The sequence below is a fragment of the Prunus mume genome, linkage group LG7, assembly GCF_029339155.1.
Source record: "Prunus mume cultivar Tortuosa linkage group LG7, ASM2933915v1, whole genome shotgun sequence".
Lineage (NCBI taxonomy): Eukaryota > Viridiplantae > Streptophyta > Magnoliopsida > Rosales > Rosaceae > Prunus > Prunus mume.
The window spans coordinates 6,223,613-6,246,483 of record NC_142704.1 but is presented as its reverse complement, the minus strand read 5'-3'; the positions used below and the strand labels follow the sequence as shown (position 1 = coordinate 6,246,483).

Genomic DNA, 22,871 nt, shown 5'->3' with positions numbered 1-22,871 from the left:
AACCTACTCTACCGGCTTAACTTGATGTCAATTATACACAACAAAAACACACGCAGGTCAGGTGGGGCTTCTAGTATTATCAAAATTGTATCAAAAGATTTTCGATCTCGATGTTTGACAAACGAGTCGAGTTTAAGGGTATACTTTACATGTCTTGTAAAAATATACGAATTGGATGCGAGATTAACGAGACAAGTACATCAATACGCATGTTCTTTTCAGAGCTTTATATCTTGTTTGAGCTCAGCTTGTTTTACTAACAAAAAAACGGAATCCTAACTACCCGAGAGTGAAATGAAAAGAAAAGTGAAGCAAGAAAGCAAACCAACATGCCCCCACTTCGCCACTGAGAGTAGAAAACAAGATATTGAGATGAGGTTAGTTTTCAATTTGGTTTTTGTTTTTGTTTCTTTTTTTTTTCCTACCATTATTCAAGGCTTGCTTAACGGCAAAAACTACCCAATTAGAATCCCGTAAAAACCTGAAATCACGAAGGCCTTGGGTCCCACATGTTTAGTTTAATCATGCTAATTAGCCCCTTTTAAAATTTCTTTATATACCCCCTCCCTCCTCATCTCTTTTCCATTCATCTCTCACAAACACACTTCCTTCTCTCCTCTCTGCTTCCCTACCCTAGTGCCTTGCACACCTAAAACACACACAAGGCCAAAATGGCGAGGCCCTCCTCAGGCCCCTCACCTCTCTCTCTCCTCAGCTTCCTCCTCTTCTCTCTCCTCACCCCAACCCTCATTGCCTCCAGACCATTGCAGCAAAACCCTGAATTGGTTGTACAAGATGTACAACGGTAAGGCTCCACCAATAATTATTATGGTAGCTCAAGAACTAACTTTCACATTTATATTTATAACATCTCCTTTGTCACGACATTGTGCCCGTCGTTTTACATCCGAGTTCAATTCCTCTCCTCGTACATTACACTATTGTTGAAAAAATGTGACATTTTTTCCTTTTTTGGGCTGCAGGAGCATCAATGACTCTGTTTCTAGGAGGAACTTGGGCTACTTGTCATGTGGGACTGGAAACCCCATTGATGATTGCTGGCGATGTGACCCAAATTGGGAGCAGAACAGGCAGAGGCTGGCAGATTGCGCAATTGGGTTTGGGAAAAATGCCGTTGGTGGAAGAGATGGCAAGATTTACGTGGTCACGGATTCAGGGGATAGCGACCCTGTAAACCCAAAGCCAGGGACTCTACGACATGCCGTTATTCAGGACGAGCCACTGTGGATCATCTTCCAGCGTGACATGACAATCCAACTGAAGGAAGAGCTGATCATGAACTCTTTCAAGACCATCGACGGTCGAGGAGCCAGCGTGCACATTGCTGGTGGGCCATGCATCACCATCCAATTTGTGACCAACATTATCATTCATGGTCTGCACATACACGATTGCAAGCAGGGAGGGAATGCTATGGTGCGGTCCTCCCCAGAGCACTACGGGTGGAGGACTATATCCGACGGTGATGGCGTGTCCATCTTCGGTGGGAGCCACGTGTGGGTGGATCATTGCTCTTTGTCAAATTGCAAAGATGGGTTGGTTGATGCAATTCATGGGTCCACTGCCATAACAATTTCTAACAATTACATGACTCACCATGACAAAGTGATGTTGCTTGGGCATAGCGATTCTTATACCGAAGATAAGAACATGCAAGTCACCATTGCCTTCAATCACTTTGGAGAAGGGTTGGTCCAGCGAATGCCAAGGTAATTAAGAAGCTAATGTAGCAATTAGAAAAGTCAATTTGATTAATTGATGATGGTCCATGATTTTGATGTTGCTAAACTTTAAATTAATTCTTCTTTTGTCACATTTGTAGATGTAGGCATGGATATTTCCATGTGGTGAACAATGACTACACCCATTGGGAGATGTATGCCATTGGAGGCAGTGCCAACCCTACAATCAATAGCCAAGGGAATAGATTTGCTGCACCAGATATCAGATTTAGCAAAGAGGTTTGAACCCAATTACTATAAATTTATTCGAGTGATGTTATTCGTACTATATTTACTAACCACAACTCTAATACAAGTAGGTCTCACATACATTAGTGGGGTCCATCTTTATTAAAAATGTGATTAGTAAATTTTATGATGGGTTCGGTTTATAATCTAGTGTACACTTGTGCAGGTGACAAAACATGAGGATGCACCAGAAAGTGAGTGGAGGAATTGGAATTGGAGGTCTGAAGGAGACTTGATGATAAATGGTGCATTTTTTACAGCATCAGGAGCTGGAGCTTCCTCAAGCTATGCAAGGGCTTCAAGCTTGGGGGCAAAGCCATCTTCTCTAGTGGGTTCAATAACCACAGCTTCTGGTGCACTTAGCTGCAGAAAGGGTTCTCGTTGCTGATCACATTTTTAGATTGTGACCTATTGCGAGGGACATTCTTAAAAAAAATTATATATAGGTGGAGGGAAGTGAAATATGTGAGGAAAGAAAAAGGCTATGCAAAAATGGGTCAAATATATATGGCTCAAAAATTCTATAGGATCTCTTGCCTTTTTTCTTCTTCCCTCCAATTCTTCTCTCTTTTTTACCCAATGTTTTGTACTTTTCCCTTTTTTTTCTTTTCCTTTATTTAGTCAATTTTCATGATGATTACAACCTCGGCCTGTTACTCTTAGGCAGCAATAGGGTTTCTGTTTGGGAATCTTGATGTACAAGAGAAAACAAGTGCGGAAGTGTTGATTATACTAAATTATCAATCTATTTATATTATTGATGAAATAGCTCTGTCTTTTCTCTTTCTCTATCTATATTAAACTTATTTTGAATATAAGCGATACTAAGAATTCAAACATAAGAACTCGAATGCATTGATAACTGCTCTTAATGAGCTACAAATCTCTTTCCACTCAATTTGAAATGACCCAATTTTTCTATTTTGAATTGGTATGGTAAGCCATGAACAATGCCCCAATAAGAAGCAACTTAGACCCAAAAGACAAAGGCAGCAGAATAACAGAATCCAATACTTGAATTTCTATTAGGACAAACAAACAGTCTCCCAGATTTTTTGACCATGCGAGAGAGAGAGAGATACTGGCAGAGAGTGCACATCCACCAAGAAGATTACATACCAAAAGTTAAAACGGAGTACCACTACCAACAAAGTGAAAAAAAGCGCCTAGCAGAATTGTCCCTTCCCGACAAATCATAAAAAAAAATTTGGATAGGACCAGATTTTGAATTTTAATTTAAGGGGACCTTGATTAGGCGCTAGGACTTCAAAAGCAGAAAGCAGAAAGCACATGCAAGCCTTAAAACTGGACCTGCTTTTGATGGAGCTATTTAGCCGTCTCTGCTTTTAGAATTTAGTAGTATTCCAACTACTTAGGTCTAGCTACAAGTTACATACCAACTACGTCTTTGACAAAGTTGCATGCTTCCACCTTTTTGGTTGCTGGGCTCAGTACCAAATCAGGGCAAGCCACGTTTAAAGCAAACACATGCTCACTGCAGACAAAAGTAGCCCTTTCTTCCTTCCTACGTTGATTTTGACTCCATGAGTTCTCACATGGGAAGTGCATCAGATGATAGATCTCTGCAGGTTTAGTTATGCAGCTTTTGCTTTGGACTTGGAGAGCTCCAATGGATTACTTGTTTATCTTTCTCACATCAAACGTCACGTTAAAAACCTTATGAAACTTGTTTAACTATCTTCACATGGCAAATATAACTTAGATATAATACGTAACTTGATTTTAGATACATTTAATTAGGCCATCTCCAGTCATAGGGCTAAATGTAGTTCATGGCTAAAAATTTAGCCTCCCAAAATATTAATTTTTTAAATAATAGTGCATGACTAAATGTTTTATCTCCCATGCAGCTATATTTTAGGATTATTCATATTTTATTATTTTCAAAAAGAGAGGGAGTCTTTAATGATTGGTTGTTAAAAGCACATGGATGAAGTCCACTATAAATTTAGCCTAAGCCAAAGTTACATTTGGGTTGGAGGGCTAAATGGCCAAATGTAGCCTCCAAATTTGGCCAAAATTTTATTTGGCCTATGGCTGGTGATGGGTTTTGCATTAATTTATGGCTATATTTGGGATATAACTCATGGCTGGAGATGAACTTAGTTACATTTTAAGAGTTGCATCATTCAACCTAATTCTACCATTGTAGGCATGGTCCAACACGTGAAACGGGTTTACATGATGAGAAGGCATGTAAAGAGTGCGTTTGTATACGCGTATGGTAGGTAAGTTTTTCTTCTTCCTTGCACTAAAAGTTGAGTTTGGGCTTCATCCTTCCACTTCAAGGCAGTCAAATGTTTTTTAAAGGAAAAACTTAATAATTTTGAACTTGAGAATCACGTTAAGTTGGAATAATCCACAAAAATTAAGGGGCATGATTATGGATATATAACTTGTCTAATAGCCATCGATGATTTGAAGTTTGAGGGAGGGGGACCAAGGAACTTTTCTCATGTGAAATGCAAAGGGGATACCATTTTGGACCCAACCACGTAAATTAGTGGAAAGAGACCTACTAGGAATATGAGTATAACTGAGACCAATAAACGAACATTATCCCCAGAAACCCAAGCTTTGCTTTTTGCTCACCTCATGCTCCACAGAATCGCAACTAATTATGCCCAATGCGACCAGACGATTAGAAGTATGAACCAAAACGCAAAATGGTCAATGGTTTCGCGGAGAGGGCACAAACTCATTTGACTTTATCAGCAAGGAATTGAATATCGGCAAGTGACACATTTATGTCATAATGCAAATTGCTCTATCCAAATGCACCGTATGGTCGAGAAATTTTTAAATGTTACAGGTACACCACGTGTCTGGTGTACCATCCAATATACATGTAACATGTAAATTATTATCTAACTTACTACATTTCTTTTTATGACATGTAACGGACTGCATTAGAAATATTCCATGTCTTCCGTCTATTGTCTGGTGATTAGTATTGGATTGGATTGCATACTTCCTATATTTAAAGCATGTTTAAGGAAGAAATGAATTTTTTTATTTTTTTTATTTTACCAAGTTGAAGGTAGAAGATGAATTACTCATGAAGAAAATTATCTCATCTAATCCCCACAAAATGATAAGATAACAACACCTTATAACTAATTCCTCTGAATCCCCCCAGCAAGGTAAGTCATTCACCCATACCTTCATTTCCTCTTTCAATATACCTTAAATTTAGTGACTTTTCCAATCCAATACTAGTCACTAAATGTGGCCTATGAGTATTTAACCGTGCTAAATTGGCATCCATTTTAATTCAACACAAGTTGACAGCATGTGCTAAATTAAATTTTTTTTCTATCTAGGAGATAAAAACGCTTATCTTGTACTAATGAACCTCAGTTACCATCATATGTGGATTAAGTTCGTTGGGTAAGGTGGTGAGCTCGTCTTCTAACACCCAAGTTTGAATCTCAATATACTTGTAAATTAGATTAATTTACCTTGTTTGATAACTTTTTTTTTTAATTTTATTTTTTATATAAAATAAAACTCAAAAACTTGTATGGTAACCAGTTTCAGTTTTCAAAAAAAGTGAAAAGTGAAAATTGAACAAAAGTTGTTTGGTAACTTATTTCATTTTTTAGTTTTATGTGGAACTAAATGGAATTTGTTGTGATTAAATTGTGAATTTGAGATTATAGACTGAAAGTGCATGTTATAAAGAGTTCGTTGTATTTTTCAATGAATTTTTAGAATTAGATTGGGTGAATTTTGGATTTGGAGGTCATGTGGCTTGGACTAGGTCCGTGGCTGAACGCAAGAATCAAGCCGCCGTGTCCAAGTCGGGAGGTCCCAAATATCATGTTTTGGTAACTGGAGTGCATTTCATGTGCGGATATGTAAAATTAGTGAATGAAAAAAGAACCAAAAAAAAAAAATTGAAAACTAAAAACACTTTCAAGTTGTTTTGAAAAATAAGGGTGATTTTGATAACTAGATTTCACTTTTATGAAAACTGAAATCAAAATATTTTGCCAAATATATTTTCAGTTTTCAGAACCCCTTATTATCACTCATATTCAATTTGATAAGTCATCCTATAGTGAGCGCCTACAGAATTCGACTCGGTGTGATATGGATGGAGCCACCTACAAGTTATATCGTAGCCCAATGCACAAAAGGCAAGGTAAAGCCCATTGATAGGAGGATCAAGCAATCAAGCTGGGCCCTGAAGCTTCAGCAAATTCACAACTCAATACATTATTGGGCTGAGAAAATCTTTTGTCCATAAAATCCATTTTTACAAAAAGCAAATATATAATTCATACTTTTCCGTTGTCTTTAGATGTGGGATTTTAGATGTGGGATTGTCAAATCTATTTTTGACAAAAAAAGAAAAGGAAAAACTCAATTAGCAACAGATTCAAAACATAACACCTTTGAATTTTTAAATTTTTACTTCACATTTTGCAAACAAGAGAAATGAAAAAACAAAAACGGAAGAAATACGTAATTGGAATATAAAAATAATTCTTAAACAATTCGTATGCATTTCCAAAGTATAGTCACTAGGCTATACTATTTAAATATTCGTACATATAAATTAGAAACAGTTCGAGAGATTAAGTTCAACATTGCTGTTGAATGCTTATACAGTTCGAGAAACTTCTACAATATTTTGAACTTAATCACTTGAACTGTTTCTGATCTATTTGTTTTTAGTTGGTATTCAGGTTCAGATGACTCAATGTTGATTGTACATGCGTTATTGGAAGTTGCTTCACACCCACTGGTACAATATCGCATCCGTGACACTCAATTTTCGGCAAAGTCTTCAGGTGAACTTGACCAAAAGGTCAGTCATTCTAGAACTACAGCCTACTTGATCGTGCATAAACGAGTATTGACTATAGTAATTCTACTCTTCTAGGAATTCGTATATTTCGTTTGTCACTGAATCTTCCATTGAAGCTGAGAGAAATAGAAGCCTACAAGTTTTAAAATATTCTATTTAAAGAGTATAGCCGAGCGGCTATAACTTTATGAATATTACAGTATAGCCGCGCGGCTATACACTATAAATATTTTACTTAAGGGGTATAGCCGAACGGCTATACTGTTAAAATATTCCATTTATATAGTATAGCCTATCGGCTATACGGTTCAAATATTCTATTTCTAGATTACAGCCGTGCGGCTATACCCTTTAAATATTCTCTTGCGGCTGCCATTTCTCTTGTTTGTATTTCTTACAACCTCAGAAAGTATGGCATACGGAGGTTCTTGTTGGTGGTGGATAGGTATCATGGTCAAGCTTCAGTACCATGATGAATATATACAGAAGATCAATGTGAGTTTGGCAATATATACCCATAGCTCCCTTATTTAATTTCTTTCCTTATCATTTTATGCTTGTGAGCTTTATGTTTCTACCTGAGTAATTCTACTGTTGGGGGATAAAAATTTGATGCAGATAGTTGAGTTGATGTAATTGTATGTATTGGCTAGTTGAGTTGATGTAAAAATCAATTTTAGTTGAAAACAGAAGCTGAAACTTAAATTAACAAAAACTTTTACTACAATTTACTGTCAGTTTCTCCCTTTGACTCATTCTGTATCTTGCACTTGGGTGAAGTTTTAGCTATCAATCAATTATCAAACCTTGTTCAAGATTCTGCATTTAGCACAAAATTTTCATCTGTAAGTGTCCTACATAATACATTACTTGCTGAATATTACTTGTGGTGTAACAGATTTCCCAAATTTTTTTCTCTTTTCACTAGAGTTGTTGCTTCGTGTATGGATCCAAAACCAAAAGCATATGATTTTTCTGTACTTATATTGTCTCTCTAAATATAATTTTTCTTTCCCAAAATTTTTGTTCTAAAATTACATCTAGAGAGAGAGAGAGAGAGAAAGCTGAAATTGTCATTGATGATTAAGACAACTAGTCTGGAATGTGTATATTAACAAGTGCCAGCAAACGTTTTGTAAACAAGAGAAAGGAAAAAACAGAACGGAAAAAAAGGAGTCTGGAATGGTAATATTTCTCAAACAAATATATTTATAGAGTATAGCCGCTCTGCTATATGTTTTAAATATTCTATTTCTAGAGTACAGCCGAACGGCTATAACTTTAAAATATCCTATTTATAGTGTATAGCCGATCGGCTATTCTATTTAAAGGGTATAGCTGCGCAGCCAGCCATACGTTTGAAATATTATATCATAATTAAAACTCCAGTTCCTTACATATTGGAGTCAGAAAATATAAAATTATGAGCAGAGCTATACAGAGAAGATGAAATATAACCAAAAATATTGTGGCAAAACAGAGTAACCTACCAAGACCAACACACCAAGGTAAATCTGTCGATACTTCAGAGCTAACTGCCAAGCCAACAATGGTTGCATTCAAACTGTATAAGATCTCAGAACCCTGGGACCTAACATAAAAGAAATAAACTATTACAACCCTTAATTATCAACAAATCAAAAGCTATGAGGAACAAAAGCAATCACCACTAAGCACTCCCTTAAAATGTTCTAAAGAACCTTACAGAAAACAGAACCATAATTTAAAATTCAATCATACATGTAAAAGACATCAAGATTTTAAAATTTCCAGAACCTGCAAGGAGTTGATCAACATTCAGAACTTAAAACTGACCTGGCATTCTGGCAATGCAGATGTCTAACCTTAATGGTAGATATTGGAACTTCATAAGGAGGATGAGAGGCCAAAACATAAGCCAGTTCTTTCAATAAGCACTCCAATTGAAAGAGTCCTGACGAGCTGAGCTGAATTGATCTTTATTAGATTTAGCATCCCATATATCATGATCCTCATCTAACTAGAATGCCCCGCATGGTAGGGTAGATTCTTACTCTCAGCAGATGTGTTTATTTTAACAACACGGGTAGGGTAGACCCCGAAACTGGAGAGGCCTTACCTCCTGGCCAGAGGTGCAAACTTTGGCTGCGAGGTCCAACAGTCATGAAAGGTAATGAGACTTTGTCATGTCACAAGTGTCCTGCATTGCAGAAATAGTTTATCTTAAGATAATTTATAAGTTTTCGGCAACTTTTCTTACAAGTCGGTTAATATACGAGCAAGTTCTAGACATGAGTCAGGACACCATTACCTAATCTAACTGATCTTTGTAAAGCCATTTGACTTACAGGTTATGTAGGATATGACAAGGCAACTGCTGAGACCTTGGACTCAGACGGGTAGTTGAAGACGGGTGATCTTTGTTTCTTTGATGATGAGGGGTTCCTCTACATTGTTAACAGGTTAAAGGAATTGATCAAGTACAAGGCCTATCAGGTGAATGCAAGGGAGATCCTTTGAGAGTTAAACTTATAACAAAGATGGTTGTATAAGTATTTGATCAGTCCATTTGAGTAATGTGTTGTTTGGTCTCCCTATGTCTGGAACAAATTGCAGGTACCCCCAGCTGATTTGGAACCTATACTTCAATCCCATCCCGACATTGCCGATGCCGCTGTGATTCCATATGCATCTAGTACTATGAAATTCTTTGCTTGTGAAAAGCTAGTTTCTTTCCATGCTCTATGGCATCAATCTATCAATTGACGACTTTAATCTCTTATTTGTCACTTTTGAAATTTTTTAGAAGTATTTAGCTGGGAAAAGACACTGGTCCATAGAAAAACCAAAAACAAAAGAAATTCAATAACTTATGAGATCATTGAAGAAAATTTTGAGGGATATTTTGCCAATAAGTTTGCCTTTATGAGAAATCTGGTCTTTTGCCTCCACTTTCTTGCATTGTTAGTGCATGGTTACATGGTAGAAAATCATAGTTTCTGAAAGAATTTGCCGTATATTTCATTTATCTGTTTACCTCCTCAAGGTATACTGGTTCTGATTTCTGGGCGTTTCTGAAGCAGGTATCCTGATGAAGAAGCAGGGCAGATTCCCATGGCCTATGTAGTTAGAAAGCCTAGAAGCAATATCAAAAGGCTGCAGTTACGGGTTTTGTTGCAAAACAAGTATGCTCCTGAATACTTGTAAAAAAATCCAATTGATTCTTTTCATAATTAACATCCATACTTCCAAAGTTCCTGTTCTCTTGAAGTTGTATGTTACAGGCCATCACATTGAAGTTGGTTTCTTATTGCAGGTTGCACCCTACAAGAAGATTCGACATGTATCGTTTATCAACTCGATTCCGAAATCTCCTGCAGGAAAGATCTTGTGGAGGGAGCTCGTTAGCCATGCTCTATCTAGCCGTTCATCTAAATTATGATTTACTTCTTCAAACAAAGGAAAGCTTGCTGAGCATTGCATTCCAATTCAACATATCAACTTGTTCATGTTCTTTAGCATGTATATAAATGCAATCGATCTTGGAAGTCACAGGTGTTCATGTCCTTTTGTAAGATAAACCTATCTTTGAGCCTAATCGAATCTGGCCGGATGAAGCACAACCTTTCCACACATTATTTGTTTTTGTTTTGTGTCCACATTATTTATGTTTACTGTATATCTATCTGTGAGAGAGTTTGAAATTCATCATTCAATCAAGACCCTTTTGTGCTTGATCCTTGATGCACTGTACCTCCACAACGCATACGCATTTTCTTGTTTGCGCCATATCTGTTTATAAATTGGCTGAACACTTGAGTCACTTGTTTCCCTAGTAAGTGTTTTTACTTATGTTGTATTCTGAACGTAATTTACGTACTACCACAGACTTGTTACCATTATTGTTCTCATGATTATTAATAGTTTAGCTTGTTAACCTGGGATTCATGTAAAGAGAAGAACCACATATATATATATATATATATATATATATCTTCCTTTTTGTTGCTGTTTGTATCAATCTTCTATTTACTGGTTTTCCCAAGAAATGATTCTTTCATACATGGATCTACCATGATACCTTTTGTCACATAAATTAAATGGCTATCAAAAGATTTGAGAACTAATTTCCTCATTTATCATAGTAAGGTATCGACCCGTGGCTATACTTTTAAATATTCTATTTATAGAATATAGATTTGTTTATGGGAAAATGGTTAATAATTTTCCTACAACTGAACTTCAACTTAATGGAAGAACAAGAAGCAATGAAATACCACATTACATTCCATTTGGACATTCTTCGATTGCACTAATCTGTAACAACCACAAGAAAGACGTGTGAGGCATGCTTTGTGATTTAAGGGTATAGCCGAGCGGCTATACCGTTGAAATATTATATTTAAAGCGTATAGCCGGACGGCTATACTATAAAAATTACAAAATATAATCGCCCAGCTATAATTTTAAAATATTCTATTTATAAAGCATCGCCGTGCGGCTGTACCTAAAAAATTTATATTCAACGCGTATAGCCGGGCGGCTATAGAGTTAAAATATTCTATTCTTACAGTATAGCCGACCGGCGTTACTATTAAAATATTCTATTCATAGGGTACAGCCGGTCGGCTATACTCTAAAAATTTTCTATTCAAAAAGCATAGCCGATCGGCTATATGGTTAAAATATTCTATTTATATAGTCTGGCCGTTCGGATATACTGTAAAAAAAAATTTCTATTTGAACAGTATAGCCGCACGGCTATACCGTAAAATAGTCCGGCGGCAAAACGTTAAAAATATTCTATTCATATCGTATAGCCGTGCGGCTATACGTTTTAAATATTCTATTATAAGGGTACAGCCTAGCGGCTAGGCGTTTTAAATATTCTATTTAAAGGGTCATACCTGCAAGGAGTTGATCGAGTAGTCAGAACTTAGAACTGACCTGGCATTCTGGCAATGCAGATGGCTAATCTTAATGGTAGATATTGGAACTTCATAAGGAAAAGGAGAGGTCAATGCTTGAGCCAGTTCTTTAATACTAGTAATGTTCAGGCTTGAAAAGCATTGTCTGAAATATTCAAGGATTAATATATCTTCTTTGAAGGAGTGATCCTTTTCAAAGAAGATATATAGTAGTTGAGAATGAAGTAATTCCCAAGGTATGATATAATAATACTCACTTTTTTGGGGTGTTTATTATTTTTATTTATTTATGTGAACAGGTTATGGATAGGCTTCTAAAACTACCTCAACCTCCTCAAGTACTTCAGACAGGTAATGTATATATTTTTATACTTATAGTTCTTCTTCATGATGGTTCAGAGGAGGATTCGTTGCATCTAGTTGAAGCCTTAAGGTAAACTATATCTTCTGCATCTTCTGACGTTGCGTGATCAATCTAGTACCATGTTGTTGATGATTTGAACATCTACTAAACTCTCTTATGCAGCAAGGTCATTACTGAACTTCCACCTGACCACGCTAAGAGAACTTACTCCTTTACAGGTGTGTAATTCATTTCCAGAAGAAAGTGTACATATAAATTCTTCTATGGGTGATGATACTGAATTACTGTTGTCAACAACCAGGAAGTTGTCAGCCAAGGCCTAGACACATTAAATAGCAAGCCTGCTCGTGATTTAACAGTTCACATTGATTGATTTAGGTATATCTTTAGGTACGTATGATCAATATCTTGTTGTTATGCCTCTTATTTCTTTTTATTTTGTTCAGATGTGCTAAACATGGTAGTAAATATCAATTCTAGATATGTGATTCAACTGTGATACCTGTCTTTTTGATCGCAGCATCTTGTTTGGTCTTCAAAACTTTTCCTATTGCCTTATTTGATAAGAAGAAGAATTTGTATCAATAGTGTTCTGTTTCCTTGTCGTTGGTGGTTCAATGTCCATATGAATGTTTTGCTGTGGCAATTGCTGTTTTATTCAAAACTTTCTCATCTTATCATTGTCCTTCTGGAAATGACGAAGTTAAAAGAATATGTCACCAGGCTTATTGCCACAACCACAAAAAGCTGTCTGATATAAGAAAGATGTGTGAGGCATGCCTGCTTTCTATTTAAAGAGTATAGCCGCACGGCTATACGGTTAAAATATTCTATTCAAATCGTATAGCCGCGCGGCTATACTGGTAAAATATTCTATTTAAATAGTATAGCTGTACTTTTAAATTATCTACTTAAAGGGTATCGCCGCCCGGCTATAGGCTATACGGTTTAAATATTCTGTTCATAGATTACAGCCGAGCGGCTATACGGTTAAAATATTCTCTTGTGGCTGTATTTCTCTTGTTTGTATTTCTTACAACCTCAGAAAGTATGGCATACGGAGGTTCTTGTTCGTGGATAGGTATCATGGTTATAAGCTTCGGTACTGTGATGAATATATACAGAAGATCAATGTGAGTTTGGCAATACCCATAGCTCTCCCTTATTTAATTTCTTTCCTTTTCATTTTATGGTTGTGAGAGCTTTATGTTTCTACCTGACTCGAATAATTCTACTGTTGGGTGATAAAATCAAATTTGATGCAGATAGTTGAGTTGATATAAAAATCAATTTTAGTTGAAAAAACAAATACTTTTACTACAAGTTACTGTCAATTTCTCCCTTTGACTCATTCTGTATCCTGCACTTGGGTGAAGGTTTAGCTATCAATTTTCAAACCTCGTTCAAGATTCTGCATTTAGCACAAAATTTTCATCTTGGTGGATGTGTTAACTACTTTGGTAGGAACGTTTATCTACCTATTGTCGTTCTCACATGCATTGATTATTGGGAACAACTTGTTTCCATTATTTATTATAGCTAATACAGCAGTGAGATCATAATTGTGTATATCCCAATTTTATAGAGTCTAACCGCACCGCTATACTTTTAAAATATTCTATTTAGCCACATGGCATCCGGGCTATATCAAGTTATGTTTCAGCAGTTGCAGCTGAAGTAATGCCCAAGGTATGATGTCCTTTACAGTAGTTATCTTTTCTACATCAATTCAAATTTTACTGTTGTCCTTTACAGTAGTTATGGATAGGCTTCTAAACCTCAACATCCTCAACTACTTCAGACAGGTATGATCAATATCTTGTTCTTATGCCCCTTATTTCTTTTTATTTTGTTCAGAAGTGCTAAACATGCAGAAGCTATGGCAGAAGCAATCGAAAGACTGGCGCCAATATTTAAAGCCATTTTTGATCTGTAAGTGTTCCTACATTACTTGCTGAATATTACTTGTGGTGTAACAGATTTTCATACTCATATATCTTAATCTCCTTTCCGAGCATGCAAATACGCTGTGAGTTCACTGATCCCCTTTCTAAAATGTTAATCTGAATTCGTTAAAGCTACTGTAGAGGGTTTTTGCTAAATTTATACATTGAATCCAGTGTGCTTCGTTATGTGATTCAACTGTGATACCTGTCAAGGAAATCATACCCCTTGAAAAAAGTAGCGATTTTGTGTTAGAATTTGTCGACGGGAGCACTCCAAACGATGCAGATTGTGATTCCATTTCGCACCTGTAAAATATTCAATTTATTGCGTATAGCCGACCGGCTAAACGTTTAAAATATTATATTCATACGGTATAGCCGTGCGGCTAGGGTACAACTGCGGCTAAATGTTTTAAATATTCTATTTAAAGGGTCATGTCACCTGTAAGGAGTTGATCAACATATGTCTGATCTTAATGGTAGATATTGGAACTTCATAAGGAGAATGAGATGCCAAAGCTTGAGCCAGTTCTTTAATACTAGTAATGTTCAGGCTTGAAAAACACTGTCTGAAATATTCAAGGATTAATATATCTTGTTTGAAGGAGTGATCCTTTTCAAAGAAGATATATGGTAGTTGAGAATGAAGTAATTCCCAAGGTATGATCTAATAATACTCACTTTTTTGGGGGGTTTTTTTTATTTATTATTTTATGTGAACAGGTTATGTAGGCTTCTAAAACTACCTTAACATCCTCAAGTACTTCAGAGTACAGGTAATGTATTTTTAATACTTATAGTTCATCTGTCATGGATGGTTCAGCTGAGGATTCGTTGCATGGATGGTAAACTATACCTTCTATATCTTCTGACGTTGCGTGATCAATCTAGTACCATGTTGTTGATGATCTGAACATCTACTGAACTCTCTTCTGCAGCAATGTCATTACTGAACTTCCACCTGACCATGCTATAAGAGGCTTTGGACGCCTTGTGCTTGCCCCTCATTACTCCTTTACAGGTGTGCAATTCATTTCCAGAAGAAAGTGTACATATAAATTCTTCCGTGGGTGATGATACTGACTTAATGCTGTCAACAACAGGAAGTTGTCGCCAAGGCCCAGACACATTAAATAGTAAGCCTGCTCATGATTTAACAGTTCACATTGATCGATTTGGGTATATATTTAGGTACGTATGATCAATATCTTGTTGTTATGCCTCTTATTTCTTTTTATTTTGTTTAGATGTGCTAAACATGCTAGTAAATATCAATTCCAAATATGTGATTCAACTGTGATATCTGTCTTTTTGATCGCAGCATGTCTTCAAAACTTTTCCTAATGCCTTATTTGTTAAGAGGAAGAATTTGTATCAATAGTGTTCTGTTTCCTTGTCGTTGGAGGTTCGGTGTGAGCCATATGAATGTTTTGCTCTGGCAATGCTGTTTTATTCAAAACTTTCTCATCTTATCATTGTCCTTCTGGAAATGACGAAGTTAAAAGAATCTGTCACTAGGCTTATTGCCACAACTACAAGGAGCTGTCTGATATAAGAAAGATGTGTGAGGCATGCCTGCTTTCTATTCAAAGCGTATAGCCGGGGCTATCTTGTAAAAATATAGCCGCGGCTATACTTTTAAAATATTATATTTAAATTGTATAGCCGCGCGGCTATACATGTGAAAAATTATATTCAGACAGTATAGCCGAACGGCTATAAATTTTAAATATTCTATTTAAAGGGTATCGCCACCCGGCTATACTATTAACATATTCTATTTATAGATTATAGCCGCGCGGCTATACTGTATTCTCCCGTGGCTGGCATTTGTCTTGTTTGACATACGGAGGTTCTTGTTCGTGGATAGGTGTCAAGGTCATAAGCTTCAGTACCGTGATGAATATATACAACAGATCAATGTGAGTTTGGCAATACCCATAGCTCCCTTATTTAATTTCTTTCCTTTTCATTTTATGATTGTGAGCTTTATGTTTCTACCTGACTCGAGTAATTCTACTGTTGAGTTGATGTAAATATCAATTTTAGTTGAAAACAGAACCTGAAACTTAAATTAACAAATACTTTTACTACAAGTTACTGTCAGTTTCTCGCTTTGACTCATTATGTATCAATTATCAAACCTTGTTCAAGATTCTGCATTTAGCACAAAATTTTTCTTCCTAGTGGATGTGTTAACTACTTTGGTAGGAAAGTTTATGTATCTATTCTTGGGGTTGTCTCACACTCATTGTCTTGTTTCCATTATTTATTAGGGCACTCATATGCACTATTTAAACATATAAACACACCCAAAACCCATCATTACACACACCCAAAACCCATTTATAAACACACCCAAAAAGTTGACTTTGGGGAACTATGTTTAAAACTTGTTTCCATTATTTATTATAGCTAACACAGCAGTGAGATCATAATTTTGTATATCCCAATTTTATAGAGTCCAACCGCACCGCTATACTTTTAAAATATTCTATTTAGCCAAGAGGCATCCAGGCTATATCAAGTTATGTTTCAGCAGTCGCAGCTGAAGTAATGCCCAAGGTATGATGTTGTCCAAATTTCTTAGAGAATAAACTCATCATATTCATATTTACGAAACCCTAGCCCCGAGGCTCCTATAAATAGACGACCTCATTCATCATTTAAAATACATCAAAACCTACTCCAAAATCCGAGAAAAATACCCGAAGCTCTCTCTCCCCTCTCCACTCTCCATATTTTCTCCACACGGCTCCGCCTCCCGGTTCACACCATACATACAACTCCGTACCCTTTGCTTAGCTATTGTTTTCCTACAAACACTCGAACTAACTTAGGCATCGGAGGGTCTTTGTAACACTCCGAATGTGGTCTATTTATTCCAGTCTTTTTTACAGAAACGAGGAAGAGAGATAATGAAGATCAAAAGTTGAAGATCTAAAAGCGAATATTCCCCTGCGAAATTATTTACACAAACAACTTACCACTATATACAGCATGGTGATTAAAGTAAAAACCTCCCAATACCACATGCTTGGTGCCCAGTTTGGCAGATGCAAAGAAAGGCAAAATATCCCTCACTTACAACATCCGCATTAAAGCCACGTTTCCTCCATTCTACATCTCTCCACAATGATATATTTCCTTTCCTTCCCCAAGCTAGAAAAAGCCAAGTCAAACACGTGTATAGTAATAATAAATTACTCTCTCCTCTTTCAGTTCTTGTTTGTCTGCGTCTTATAATCAATGACAATGAGCACGTCTTGGCCACACATGTCTTGGCCACACTCACAGAGTCGCAGTTATATTTTATATTATATATATATAAAGCTTCTGAAGAGCTAGCTTAGCTCCAATTCTAATCAACCATGGCGGAGGAAACAAATCCCAGCCGTTGGATCGATCCCAAGAGCGGCTACTGTCCACAAACCAAGACCTTCCACACTCTCCGACCTCCGGTCCCACTTCCGCCTCTCTCCCAACCCCTCTCCATCACCCATTTCGCTCTCTCCTCCTCCAATCCTCTGCGGCAGCGCCCACCACAACGGTCCTCATCGACGCCGCCTCCGGCCGCCATGTCTCGTACGAGAACTTCATCGGCCAAGTCCACTCCCTCACTCTCTCCCTCCAGTCCTTTGCCCCCGCTCTCTCCAAAGGCCACGTGGCGTTCATTCTCTCGCCTACTTCCATCCACATCCCCGTGCTCTATTTCTCCCTCCTCGCCTTAGGCGTCGTCGTTTCGCCCGCTAATCCAATCGGGTCCGAGTCCGAGATCGCCTACCAGGTCCGACTCACCCGACCCGCCATCGCTTTCGCCACATCAGCAACCGCTCACAAGCTCCCTAAGGATGAGCTCCGCACCATAATCCTCCTGGACTCACCCGAGTTCCTGTCCATGCTCAATCGGGTCGGATCATCCGACACCCGATCCGACTTCGGAGTCGAGGTCAGACAAACCGACTTGGCGGCGATTCTCTTCTCGTCCGGCACCACCGGACGAGTCAAAGGTGTTCTCTTGACTCACCGCAACTTCATCGGCCTACTAGCCGGGCTCCACGTGCTGCGGCGCGAACCCGACCCTACCCTACTCGAAGAGCAAGTCGTCTCGTTGTTCACGCTGCCTCTGTTCCACGTCTTCGGGTTCTTCATGCTGGTTCGGGCGGTGGCGATGGGTGAGACCTTGGTTTTGATGGAGAGGTTCGATTTGGAAGCGATGCTGAGGGCCGTGGAGAGGTACAAGGTCAGCTACATGCCGGTGTCTCCGCCGTTGATCGTGGCTCTGGCGAAGTCCGAGCTGGCTCAGAAATACGATCTCAGCTCGCTTCGGCTTCTCGGATGTGGCGGCGCGCCTCTGGGGAAGGAGGTTGCTGAGAGATTCACTGAGAGATTTCCCAATGTGGAAATTGTGCAGGTCAGAAAATTAAATTATCCGTTGTCGGAATTACATACGGCAGTTTAATTTTAGGCGGTTGATTTTATTGTTAGTTACTAATTAATTCGGTTAAAACATTGGGCTTTTGATATTTTGGTCCCACAATTTATTTATTTTTTCAACTTATATTACTGGTAAGTGAATAATACGTTTATAATTAATAATACACATAAAATACACGTATAATTAAAATAAAATGCAAGTACCCTATGTGTGTTTAAAAATACATATTTTTCCCGTATAATAATACCTGTATGTACTGTGGTTGATTTAAGGCATTTGTGATTAATTAAGGTTGACATATCTAATCGTACAGTTTTGATTAATTTAGGAGACTTTTCAGCTGTGAATGTATGAAGGCCAATGTGGGTTGGTTGCTTTTGTGGGTTTGAAACATGTGAACAGACTTTTCAATATTTGTGATTCATTTGAATGACTTTTCAGTTTTGAAGCAAAGAGTCAATGACCAATTAATACAAAAATGTGGGTTGCTTCTGTTCTGTGCCATATCCCAACAGGAATAGAATAGTGATGATGACTGGTTACGTTACTTGCATAATTCTGTTGTGCATATGGTATCACATGTGTGATATGCCAAACTCTAGTCTTGCTAATTGTCAAATGCTTGATTAATATTATGGTTTGTTCAGGGATACGGTTTGACCGAAACTGGGGCAGCGGGTACGAGGATGATAGACTCTGAAGAGTCAAAACGGTATGCTTCTGTGGGCCGCTTAGCCGAAAATATGGAAGCCCAGATTGTTGACCCCGAAACCGGAGAGGCCTTACCTCCTGGCCAGAGGGGCGAGCTGTGGCTGCGAGGTCCAACAGTCATGAAAGGTAATGAGACTTTGTCATGTCACAAGTGTACTATATTGCAGAAATAGTTTATCTTAAGATAATTTATAAGTTTTCGGTGCCTTTTCTTATATATCAGTTAATATAGGAACAAGTTCTAGCCATAAGTCGTGACCACCAATACCTAATCTAATTGATCTTTGTAAAACCATTGACTTACAGGTTATGTAGGAGATGACAAGGCAACTGCTGAGACCTTGGACTCAGCCGGGTGGTTGAAGACGGGTGATCTTTGTTTCTTTGATGATGAGGGGTTCCTCTACATCGTTGACAGGTTAAAGGAATTGATCAAGTACAAGGCCTATCAGGTGATTGCAAGAGAGATCCTTTGAGAGTCAAACTCGTAACAAAGATGGTTGCATGAGTATTTGATCAGTCCATTTGTATAATGTGTTGTTTGGTCTCTCCATGTCTGGAACAAATTGCAGGTACCCCCAGCTGAGTTGGAACCTATACTTCAATCCCATCCCGACATTGCCGATGCCGCTGTGATTCCGTATGTATCTAGTACTACGACATTCTTTGCTTGTGAAAAGCTAGTTTCTTTCCATGCTCTTATGGCATCAATCTATCAATTGACGACTTTAATCTCTTATTTGTCACTTTTGAAATTTTTTAGAAGTATTTAGCTGGGAAAAGAAACTGGTCCATAGAAAAACAAAAAACAAAAGAAATTCAAGGACTTATGAGATCGCTGAAGAAAATTTTAACGGATATTTTGCCGATAAGTTTGCCTTTATGAGAAATTTGGTCTTTTGCCTCCACTTTCTGGCATAGTTAGTGTCGTGGTTACATGGTAGAAGATCATAGTTTCTGAAAGAATGTTCCAGTATATTTCATGTATCTGTTTACCTCCTCAATGTATACTAGTTCTGATTTCTGCCTCTTGGCGTTTCTGAAGCAGGTATCCTGATGAAGAAGCAGGGCAGATTCCCATGGCCTATGTATTTAGAAAGCCTGGAAGCAATATCACTGAGGCTGCAGTTATGGATTTTGTTGCAAAACAAGTATGCTTCTGAATACTTGTAAAAAAATCCAATTGATTCTTTTCATAATTAACATCCATACTTCCAGTTCTCTTGAAGTTGTATGTTACAGGCCATCATATTGAAGTTGGTTTGTTATTGCAGGTTGCACCCTACAAGAAGATTCGACGCGTATCATTTATCAACTCCATTCCAAAATCTCCAGCAGGAAAGATCTTGAGGAGGGAGCTCATTAGTCATGCTCTATCTAGCCGTTCATCTAAATTATGATTTACTTCTTCAAACAAATGTAAGCTTGCTGAGCATTGCATTCCAATTCAACATATCAACTTGTTTTAGCACGTATATAAATGCAATCGATCTTGGAAGTCACAGTTGTTATGTTTCTAATCAGAATTCGATCGTGTAAAGCTTTTTGTAAGATAAACCTACGTTTGAGCCTAATTGAAATCTGGCCGGCTGAAGCACAACCTTTCCACACATTATTTGTTTTTGTTTTGTGTCCACATTATTTATGTTTACTGTATATCTATCTGTGAGAGAGTTTGAAATTCATCATTCAATCAAGACCCTTTTGTGCTTGATCCTTGATGCACTGTACCTCCACAACGCATACGCATTTTCTTGTTTGCGCCATATCTGTTTATAAATTGGCTGAACACTTGAGTCACTTGTTTCCCTAGTAAGTGTTTTTGCTCATGTTGTATTCTCAATGTAATATACGTACTACCACAGACTTGTTACCATTGTTGTTCTCATGATAAATAATAGTTTAGCTTGTTATATAATACAGATTTGTTTCTGGAAAATGGTTAATAATTGTCCTACAACTGAACTTCAACTTAATGGAAGAAGCAATGAAATAAAACATTGCATTCCATTTGGACATTCTTCTATTGCACTAATCTGTCACAACTACAAGAAAGATGCGTAGAGGCTTGACTGTTTCTAATTTAAATAGTACAGCCGTGCGGCTATACTTTAAAATATTCATATACTTTTAAGGGTATAGCCGAATGGCTATACTTTAAAAATTTATATTCCACACGTATAGCCGAGCGGCTATACTGTTAACATGTTCTATTTATAAAGTATAGCCGATCGGCTAAACTTTAAAAATATCTATACAGTTAAAGTAGTTAGCCGTCCGGCTATGCTGTTAAAATATTCTATTTATATAGTACAGCCCTTCGGCTATACCTTAAAATTTTCTACTTCAAGCGTATAGCCGTTCGGCAATAGTGTTAAAATATTCTATTTATAGAGTATAGCCGTGCGGCCATATGTTTAAATATTCTATTTATAGGGTATAGCCGTCTGGCCATACCATTTAAATAAATAAAATATTTTATTTAAATGGTATACCTGCAAGGGGTAGATCAATAGTAAAAACTTAGAACTAACCTAGCATCTAGCAATGTAGATGTCTGATCTTAATGGTAGATATTGGAACTTCATAAGGAGAATGAGAGGCCAAAGCTTGAGCTAGTTCTTTAATACTAGTAATGTTCAAGCTTGAATAGCACTGTCTGAAATATTCAAGGATTGATATATCTTCTTTGGAGGAGTGATCCTTTTCAAAGAAGATATATGTAGTTGAGAATGAAGTAATTCCCAAGGTATAATCTAATAATACTCACTTTTTTGGAGTTTTTATTTTTATTTTTAATGTGAACAGGTTATGGATAGGCTTCTAAAACTATCTCAACATCCTCAAGCACTTCGGATAGGTAATGTATTTTTAGTACTTCATATGTCATGGATGGTTCAGCTGAGGACTCGTTACATCTAGTTGAAGCCTTAAGGTAAACTATATCTTCTGCATCTTTTGACGTTGCGTGATCAATCTAGTACCATGTTGTTGATGATTTGAACATCTACTGAACTCTCTTCTGCAGCAAGGTCATTATTGAACTTCCACCTTGTTGATGCTCTTTTTGGGAGGTCAACTTAGAAAGTAGGTGATAATGAATGATGGGTGAAGGTGAGGACCTTCAGCATATGTGTGTGAAGACTTGGGCAAGCGATAAATGTAAAAAAGACAAGATATACGTGATTCACCCTTAATGAATGGGCTACGTCCACGGAGAATGATGTTCTCATTATGATAATGTATGATTACATTTGTACATGAGGTTAGACCCTAAATATAAAGATGACAAGTGAGATGTCCAGGCTAGGGATCGAAAAGAGAGAGTCCAAGGCCCAAGGGTCTAGCTCTAAGACCGGATCCTCTTCTAAGTAGAGAGAAGTCCTCATTTCTCATGGATACTATTCCCTATTTATAGGGAGGTGAAAGTGGGAGGTTTTCATAGAATTCTGATGTGGGACTCTTGCAAGTCGCTGCAGTGGTGACACGTGTCATGGAGATTAGGTTTGGCAGTTTGTGAGCTTGGCAGTCGGGAGCTTAAAGTGTCCGCACCTTGGAAGAGTGTCTTCCTTCGGCATGGGAGAAGGCATGTGTGCCTTTGGAGCTAGTCGCTTTGAGGCTAGATATGCTCGGTTGATTATGGTGTAAACGGTAGTCCCCCAAGTTCGCGGTCAAGA

The 22,871-nt window shown here is 37.6% G+C and overlaps 2 protein-coding genes and 1 pseudogene across 3 annotated transcripts; all 3 read left to right on the top strand.

The window, feature by feature from the left end:
- The first annotated feature begins 604 nt into the window (after positions 1-604).
- LOC103337974 (probable pectate lyase 18) lies at positions 605-2,757 on the top strand. Its single transcript, NM_001293272.1, is given in 4 exon segments — positions 605-805; positions 984-1,730; positions 1,844-1,982; positions 2,158-2,757. Coding segments are annotated over 4 exon segments (1,242 nt in total). The 5' UTR covers positions 605-671; the 3' UTR covers positions 2,380-2,757.
- Positions 2,758-6,107: 3,350 nt separating this feature from the next.
- LOC103338200 (4-coumarate--CoA ligase-like 9) lies at positions 6,108-10,249 on the top strand (annotated as a pseudogene).
- A 6,929-nt stretch (positions 10,250-17,178) lies between these two features.
- Positions 17,179-20,804, top strand: LOC103337976 (4-coumarate--CoA ligase-like 9). Of its 2 annotated transcripts, XM_089042101.1 has the most exons (7): positions 17,180-18,459; positions 19,131-19,320; positions 19,501-19,646; positions 19,767-19,834; positions 20,243-20,345; positions 20,469-20,613; positions 20,719-20,804. In XM_089042101.1, the coding sequence occupies exons 1-6, from the start codon at positions 17,944-17,946 to the stop codon at positions 20,592-20,594; spliced, it is 1,149 nt and encodes a 382-aa protein (XP_088898227.1). In that variant the 5' UTR covers positions 17,180-17,943; the 3' UTR covers positions 20,595-20,613; positions 20,719-20,804. The 2 variants fall into 2 exon arrangements, with proteins under 2 accessions (XP_008239369.2, XP_088898227.1); XM_008241147.3 differs by having other exon boundaries at positions 17,179-18,459; positions 20,469-20,804.
- The last annotated feature ends 2,067 nt before the right edge of the window (positions 20,805-22,871 follow it).